Source organism: Nicotiana tabacum, chromosome 19, assembly GCF_000715075.1.
Source record: "Nicotiana tabacum cultivar K326 chromosome 19, ASM71507v2, whole genome shotgun sequence".
NCBI classification, from domain to species: Eukaryota; Viridiplantae; Streptophyta; class Magnoliopsida; order Solanales; family Solanaceae; genus Nicotiana; species Nicotiana tabacum.
Window position 1 is genome coordinate 57,375,536 of NC_134098.1, and position 8,739 is coordinate 57,384,274.

The following is an 8,739-nucleotide window of genomic DNA, read 5'->3' on the forward strand; positions in this document are numbered from 1 at the left end:
GGAGCACTCTTTTAGTTTTTCTTTCCTTTTCAATTCTCCTTTTCTCCTTTCCTTTTCGTATTAATGGTTTAATGATGGATTGGAGTAAGGACTCAAATTGTTGCCCTGGTAACAAGTAACTTGAAGAAAATTGCAGGACTTCTTTTTCAGTTTCTTGGGTGTATCAATTGTTAGTATTAAGGATTAGAGATATACACAACTCAAACTACCACCAATAATGTAGTAAAGCCAATAATGTAGTAAAGCCAGCTACACTGGGTTTTACAAAGCCACAAATCTAATACTCAGGGATTGCAATTCACAAATAAAAAGAGTTTAACGTTTATACATTAACTGTGCAAAAAGAATTTTTACACCATCTGATTACATAAAAGATAATTACACGTAAACGTTCATAATAACTGGAATTAATAATGCCAAGATTCCGGCAATCATATTTGACTCAAGTACTTTATTCGCTTTTGTGCTTCAACCTAGGAAATGCACCTGTTTTCTTTTTAGAGATTTTGCTTTATCCAAGATATTATACATGAGACAAATATACATACATGATACAGCCAATCAGGTTTTATCCAAATTCATGTACACAAGTAACTGATGTTGAAAAAATATATACAGGGACAACCCAATTATTTGAGACAAACTCAGCGCCAAACAAGAAAACAATCATAAATAAAAACGCTGCATCTTTTAACTGGACGCGAATATACAGCAAATTCTCTCAAAAGGAGGTTAAGATTCTGAATATATTCATTGCGAAACTAAAACAAGTATATGGACACAAGTGAAAACTATAAACTAGTCAGCTAACATATGTAAACTGCATGCATCATTTAAAACTTCAATCTCCTTGAGTTGGAGGTTGGATGCATGCACAAAATGGAGCTCTCTTTTTCCTGTTGCTTTTTCTAACTCCGCCATAAAGATAATCTCGCAATAGAACCCTTCTTTTTGTCTCGGAGGCGTTACTATTTCCTTTGCTTTCGTCGTTGAGTTTCAGTAAAACAAACTGCAACTTCTGAACTTCCAATTGCAACCGCCCAATTTTCTCAGATATTCTTCGTGCCTGTTCTGATGTTCTCCTCCTACTAACATTTCCAATCTCTTCCGACTCCAATGCAAACTTCATATCAGAAGACCCGAAGCTATCTTCCATGTTTTTCATCAACTTACCAGTAAGATCGAATAACTTGTGAATAGCAGCCTCAGCTTCATTGAGCTGTCCTTTGAGAGTTTCCGATTCAGCTACAGCTTTACCCCTTTTCCCCTTCTCAGTAATCTCAAGTTCCCTCTTCAAGTCTTCTACTGTGATCTGAAGATTCGTCAATTTCTGCACATCCGAATCGAGCCTCTCTAAGACCTTCCTCTTGTTTCCCTCTTGAGTGGATTCTCTTGATCTTTTTGAGATGTTCAATTTTCCCTCACTCGAATCCTTCTCACCTAACTCATCTGAAGCAGGATTTTGACACTTTGTCTTCACTGATATGACACGCTTATGGAAATCAATATCATTTTCAGCATTTGGAGTATCATCCAACTTTGCTTTACCAGTAACAGTAGGATTGGCAGGATCCCATAGGTCAAAAACTAGATTATTAGTCTCAGCCTGTTCCTCTCTCCTGCCAATTCTGTTGGACGAACACTCGGATACGTGGTCAAGCATGATATCCTTGGTCAATATTCCACTTTCTGCCTCAAATATTTCAGATTTAGGTGCTGAGTTTCTTTTACGGAGGCTGCTCTTTGACTTTAACTCCTCAATCTGTTGCATTGCAGCCTGTAGCTTGATTTGCATGTTAACGTTTTCCTGCCCCAAAAGCTGCTCCATTTCGACCAATGCCTTCTCAACAGCTCGAACTCTTATTTCCAATCCGTGCAGGTCCAAAAATGCATCGGTCGCCACAGCATCTTCATTGTCTTCCAAATGAGAGCTGTCAACTGGATATGCTACAACAATGTCCTGAAAATAAGCCAAGATAATCTTTAGCTCACCTATACATAGAAAACAGAAAACCTCAATTTGTACATATCTCTAAGGTTTAAATTCCTCAGAATAACCTTTAGAATACAGTGCTAAGACTGCATTAATCTAATTTCCCTAGATTTCAAGTTGCAGGAGCATCATGCACGGGTCTACTTTTGTACACAAATATTTCTGATATTTTTACCCTACACTAGAAGATTTATCACCACCAGGAGTAACGAAGTTTCTTGTCACTAAATTCGTGGAAATAAATACCTAAGCTTGATCATGATATTGTCTATGCGAAATATCAAGGTCCATCATATATTAGTTAACATATCGCAACTTACCACACAGAGATGGAGAGGATAGAAGATGATAAAACTGTTGAAATAAATTCCACAAAATACAATTGAGAATGTGTTTTTCTTCGATTGAGAAGCATCTTGTGGCATAACACTAACATATATACACATGCATACATACATACATACATGCATATAATATTTCAGCAACCAATTAACATATTAATGGACAAGATTATTCCAGGAGCTTTCTAATATTATACTATTACTTACTAGTGTCCAGCTAAAAGAAGCCAAGCAGAGGATTTGTGTAGGAGCAGTTAGTTACCTTTGTGTCCTCAGTATCAGGCTTTTTGGGCTTCCCGTGCAAATAGGAGTGTTTCTCTAGGGATGATATGCATTGGCTCAAAGACAAGATTGCAGGTCCATATGCAGCTAGTTGAGTGTTAAGCTCTTCATTTTCAGTACCCAAAGTTTTCACTTTTTCTTTCAGAAGTTTAATGTCCTCATCCTTTGAAGTGATCTGAACATCGAAGCTTTGACATGCTTGTGCAAGCTCATGAATCTTCTGCTCGTAAAGGATTTGGTAGAACATTGAGACCTGCAACTCACCTAGAAGCACACTCATCTCTAACTTATGTGCGTCAATCTCATTCAATTGCTTATGGAGCTCAGTATGCAATGCTTCCTCCTGCATTTTCAGTTTTTCAAGCTCTCCATGAGATCGCTGAAGTCCTTCCCGCAATAATTGACTGGCCTGGAAAAGGTGTGCTTTTTCTGTGCTCAATTGGTTATTGTCACCACACAACTTTAGGATCTTTATTTCTTGGTCCTCTACAACGTTTTTGCTCCCAATTAGTTCTCTGCTCAAGTTCTTCAAAATTTGATGCAACACCGATTTCTCAGTTTCAGTAATATAAAGCTTCTGTTCCATTCCCTGAAGCTCAATTTCCTTCTCAAACAACAGATTTTTCAGTTTTTCAAGCTCTCCACGAGATTGCTGAAGTCCTTCCCTCAATAATTGACTGGCCTCAAAAAGGTGTGCTTTTTCTGTGCTCAATTGGTTATTGTTAGCACACAACTTTAGAATCTTTATTTCTTGGTCCTCCAGAATTCTTTTACTCCCAATTAGTTCTCTGCTCAAGTTCTTCAAAATTTGATGCAACACAGATTTCTCAGTTTCAGTAAGATAAAGCTTCTCTTCCATTCCCTGAAGCTCAATATCCTTCTCAAACAAAAGATTTTTGCCGTCATTTACTTGAAGACTGAGCTGATCCCTCATACTTTTAACACTCTTCAACTCATCTTCTGCCAACTGCAACGCTTTTGCCAGGTTACAGTTTTCAATTTCTAGCAGTTCCCCTCTGTGATCTTTCTCCCTGATTTTTAATTTCAGTTCTTCACTACCCTCTTTGAGTTTAGTTGCATCACTCTGCAACGCCAATAATTGCGCCGATTTGATATTTGACTCCTGCCCGATAATTGTCTTTTCAGCAACAAGATGCTCCGCCTCTAGTTTTAATTGCTCCAGTAATGTGACAAGAACATTCATCTGAATAGCCCTTTGGTGATTTTCTTCCTCAGTTTTGTAGAATGATTCATTAGCAACTTCAACTCTATGAAAAATATGGTCAAGATGAACTTGGTCTTTCCTGTCTTCACATGCATGGTTTGGAACAATATCAAGAGCCTTCAGCAACTTAAATATCCCATTTCTCAGAGTACTAACTTGATCAAACAAGGATTTCATTTCCATTTTCTGTTCAACATTCTGCTGCTTTAAATCAGAAATCAAAGTTTTAGATAATGCAGATGCTTCAAAAAGCTTCTGATACTCACACAGCAAAGAAGAACCCTTTCCTTCAAGATCTAGGGTGGATGTCTGTAAGGTGAAGTTGAGAATGTCAGACTCTGTAGCTTTTTCGAGCAGCTTATCAAACTCTTGCTTAGTTAATTGACATTCTTCCTGCAAAAGATGCATCTCTGATTCCATACCAGCCAACCGTGCATCACTCATGTGGACAAATCTGTCGTGTTCACAAATTTTTTCATCTAAAGAAATCCTCAGCTCCTCCATTGCATGAAGCGTCAATTCCTTCTCTTTCTCCAAAGCTGAATGCCTCTGTTCCAGTCCTGAATACCTTCCCTCCAGATCATCCAGTGCAACTTGTGCAGCCTGCAACTGAGAAAATAGACTTTCCTTTTCACAGGCAAGATCTGCTTTCTCTTTGACTAGTATTTCACATGAATCCTGTAAGCTCTTTGATTTTACCTTTAAACTCTGAAGCTCAACATGAGCATCAGAAAGGGAATTCTCAAGAACGGTATTCTTAGCTGAGACTTTTTCCAGATTCTCAATGGTTACTTGCAACTCACTCGTTAAAGTGGCTTTGTCATTGAGAAGTGCAGATTTCTCCTCGAGAAGAGATTGACAGGAGTCTTCTAATGCCTGTAAACTTCCTCTCACAGCTTCCAGTTCAGCACTCAAATCTGACAGTGAATTTTCCAGAATGGAGATTTTCTCAAGAAGCTCCTCGAACACTTGTAGCTTCTCCAGAAGAGCTACTTTTTCACTTCTTTCCCTCTCACAGGTTTCGTTCAGATTTGACTTTTCATCTTGCAGCTCCTTGACAGATGATTCAAAGCATTCTGGGTCAAGGCCTACTGCCTGCACCTGTGTCACAATAGACAATAACTTCTTGTTGTGATCGTTAAGTTCTTCCTTAAGGCAGTAGATTTCTTGCTGAAGAGCATTTCTTTGGTCCACTCGAAGCTCAACCTCTACCTCGAGTTTTCCCTTCACTTCCCTTAAACTAGATATCTCATTTTGCATATCCCTCATAGATATAGCTGACGATACGTTTATCTCATTGAGGTCCTTGTTCTCCTCTTTAACCTTCTGGACTTCATCCTGCAATGTTTGATTATGAGTCTCCAAATCCTTTAACACCTGTAACCGGTTCTGAAGCTCTGAAGCCAGCGCCCTCATTTCTTCCTGAGCTTTGGCATGCAGATGCTGCAGAGTTTGGAAAGCAGTTTCAGCCTCAACAAAACGCAAGCGTTCTTCTTGTACACAAGTCCACAATGTTCCCAGTTCCTTCTGCTTTTCTGTAAGTTCTTGACTTTGGGTACCCATCTTCAGTGCCAGAGATTCCAGCTCAGACTGAAGAGATTTATTGGATCTTTCTAATAAAAGGCAGCGCCCTTCTGCACCTTCTAACTTGGCAACTCCATCGTTGATCTCTGCATTCAACCTTTGGGCCTCCTCTTTGGCACAAGAAAGCTTCTCCTCTAAAGTGGAGATGGTTTCCAAGCATTGCTGAAGCTGCAGAGCCGCAGCTTCTTTTTCCCCAGTCAATTTTAGTATGTCTCGTTTGAGAGATTCAACCTCATTTTCTGCTTTCTCAGCCCTCTCAGTTGACCTTTTTGCATCTTCTTCAGCGCACTGTAATTTGTTCTCGAGCTTTGCTATTATCTCAAGAGATTGCATATACTGCTTAAGAGCTTCATCTTTTTCAGCTGCTACCTTAGCGAGATCCTCTCTTAAAGATTGGGCTTCAAGTTCAGCTTTGCCAGCTCTTTCACCAAGTACAGCAGCGTTCTCTTGGGAATGGGCGACGGTGTTCTCCAACTCAGAGATCCTGTATAAGGACTTCTGATACTGCTGAAGACTAGCCTCCTTTTCAGCTCCCAATGCAGAAAGTGCCTCCTTTAAGGTTTGGGCTTCAGCTTCAGCTTTGCTCGCTCGTTCACCAAATCCTCGGGAATCTTCTTTGGCTCGAGATATTTCTGACTCCAGATGAGATAACTTTTCCAATGTCTGTTGGTACTGAATAAGGCCTGCTTCTTTCTCAGCTTCCACTCGGGCAAGAGCTTTCTTCAATGTCAGAATCTCCTCAGATTCAACCTTGCACTCTGAATCTGGAAGTGCTCGCGATTCGAAACTGTTTCTCTCATTGGTCTGCACTCCTGCTGCTTTCTCCTCTGTCTCACTAAAATCCAGACCCTTCCTAACCCTTCCATCAGCAAATAAATCATTGCGCTGCTTCAATACTTTTCTTTTCATCGCAGAGTGTGACTCATCTGTGAATGCTCCATTGCTCTTGAGATCATGAGCAGCGACTCCAAGAGCACCTTTCTGCATCTCTTCAGGTTCAAAAAGACCGCGCATTGGGGTTAGCTCCGGTGTTTGAGGATCAGAACCCGCCGGTGAATCGTCTCCAAGTCCTAGATCCGTCATGGTCTGGTGGGCATGGCGGATCACCCCGGTTGCATGATCATATCTTTCAGCCAATGCACGGTATGCTCTATAGAATTCTTCTACAAATTTCATTAATTCTGGCCGTTTCTTATAGTACATCTCCGCTCTCCTTGCAAAAGAATCGGCATCTTCATTTATGAGTTTGATCATTCCTTTGACTTTGACATCCATATCTAGCAAAGCGAACAGTGAATTGTATTAGAAGTTGTTTAGGAAACACCATATGAGAGAGAAATAGTTAGAGAAAAAAAGAGAAGCCACATTTTGAGATGATATCTGCAAAATTTTATAAACTGAAATGCACATAAGGCATTGAGGTTTAAAGCCATCAAGAGCATGTTAGGAATAGAACAATAACTCCACCTCGTAAACAACACCGATGTTACTATCCCTGTAAGACTTTTTGATCGATAACACGACGTTACCATTTCTGAAATTGATAGACATTTAAAAAAGAGCACTCCATCCTATCTTGATCGCCGCGAGATCTCCTTAATCATTACCACAATGATACAATCATGAACGATGCGTGGGCACGAAATCAATGCTTCATGCAAAGTACTCTCACTAAAAGGAAATAAAGGCCGAGCTAGAACAATATATTCTTCCATTAATGACCACCTCAAAGAACAGGGAATTTCTCCTTAGATAACTCTAGCATAAGCAAAATTCTATTCCCGCAACAAAGAAAGAAAACAGCAGTACCTGTGAGATTCTCCTGTAACCATCTTGAGTTTTTGGGACTAATGTGACTATTCCACCACCAAGAGTACATGCGTCGAGAATCTTGATGCGACAAAGTTGCCATCTTTGCTAGTTTATCACAGATTATGCAGATTGCTCCTCAAATGTAGTCCAGACTCGGCAAATGTGAACCAGGAAAAAAATATACGACTTCTGAAAACGAATATACTAGAACTTCAAGACAACCAATTCAATGCTCAATGATAGATTTTATAAGTCTTGTTCTATCAGTCCCTGTAGATAACAGCAAGAAAATGAAGATTAAGGAATGAAACACACAGTTTAAAACTAAAATTTGACGTTGTAGAGGCGAATTATAGACTGTAAAATCTATAATTAGGAGGAAACTTACAGATTACTGAAATCCAAGTCCATTTTCATATAACAAATTATGCATATTGCTCCTCAAATATAAGCCAGGAAAAAAATATGGCCTCTGAAAGGAATATATTAGAACTTTGAGACAGCCAATTCAAAGCTCAGTGATGGGTCTTACATATCTTGATTTATTACTCCCTGTAAGTATAAGCAAGGACATAAAGATTAAAGAATAAAACAACAAGTTTTACAAAAAAAAAATTAGTATAGTCAAGGCTAAAAAGACTGTAAAAAAGCTAATTAGGAATAAAATTACCTGATCAACGAGCTGTAATCTAAACAGAAGGGTCTTTTAACATAAGATTGAACAAACTCTGCAGATCACTGAATCAGAAAAAAGGAAAAAAACTGGGTTAGATCATTCACAATACTAGACCAACAAGTAGTTGCTTAATCCAGAAGCAACAAGTCAAATTTAAGGATACATTAAAAATCACAGCTTGATCAATAAAACATTAGAAAGCCATAAAAGGGTTGACTGAGAGTCAACAAAAACTCGAACTGAATTAAAAAACTAACATGATCATGGAATAAATTCATGTTTTTGAGAATAAGAAATTACCAAGAAAAGGAGAACAAAAATGGGATTACCAGCCGCAAAATTGAACAATTACTCTGATTTTTCTATTAGTTTATGTTTTTTCTGTATCAACCCATTATGCAGTTAGATCTCTCTCAAATATCTCTGGAATTTCTTTGGCTTTTTGATACGCTTCGCTGGGATACTTACTGTATGAGCTAAAGTGTCCAATAGTAGTAGGGAAGAGGAGAAAAGCAGGGGCAAAAAAGACAAGAAAGAGACAAAAAAGTAGACACAGTTAGGAGTAACGCCTGTCCTATTTTATGTTTGAGATTTCGTAATTTCTTACTAATCCCATTCGTTTATGAAATAGTTTGATTCGATACGGAATTTAAAATTAGAAAAATTAATTTTGAAGCTTATAGTATTAAAAGTTTAAGGAGTAAAAGTTTTGTAAGACCATGATATTTGTGTAATTATAAAAAAAAATTATTAAGAATAAAATAAAAAATTTAAAATTAAATTATTTTTAAATTTAAAAATTTATCACTTATTATTGAAACAGACT

At 38.3% G+C, this 8,739-nt stretch overlaps 1 protein-coding gene across 2 annotated transcripts; it reads right to left on the reverse strand.

Moving 5' to 3' along the window:
* Nucleotides 1-669: 669 nt before the first annotated feature.
* On the reverse strand, nucleotides 670-8,392 carry LOC107816889 (protein NETWORKED 1D). 2 transcript variants are annotated; one of them, XM_075237776.1, is made up of 6 exons: nucleotides 8,214-8,392; nucleotides 7,908-7,975; nucleotides 7,626-7,789; nucleotides 7,235-7,507; nucleotides 2,597-6,702; nucleotides 670-1,960 (listed from the first exon to the last, which is right to left on the reverse strand). In XM_075237776.1, the coding sequence occupies exons 4-6, from the start codon at nucleotides 7,335-7,337 to the stop codon at nucleotides 842-844; spliced, it is 5,328 nt and encodes a 1,775-aa protein (XP_075093877.1). In that variant the 5' UTR covers nucleotides 7,338-7,507; nucleotides 7,626-7,789; nucleotides 7,908-7,975; nucleotides 8,214-8,392; the 3' UTR covers nucleotides 670-841. The 2 variants fall into 2 exon arrangements, with proteins under 2 accessions (XP_075093877.1, XP_075093878.1); XM_075237777.1 differs by having other exon boundaries at nucleotides 8,243-8,391.
* Between the last annotated feature and the right edge of the window lie 347 nt (nucleotides 8,393-8,739).

Coding starts and splice junctions, on each gene's coding strand:
- LOC107816889 (XM_075237776.1), bottom strand. CDS start 7,337: ATGGCAACTTTGTCGCATCAAGATTCTCGACGCATGTACTCTTGGTGG. Junction 6,703..7,234: donor GTTACAGGAGAATCTCACAG/GTACTGCTGTTT, acceptor TCGCTTTGCTAG/ATATGGATGTCAAAGTCAAA. Junction 1,961..2,596: donor CTGATACTGAGGACACAAAG/GTAACTAACTGC, acceptor GCTTATTTTCAG/GACATTGTTGTAGCATATCC.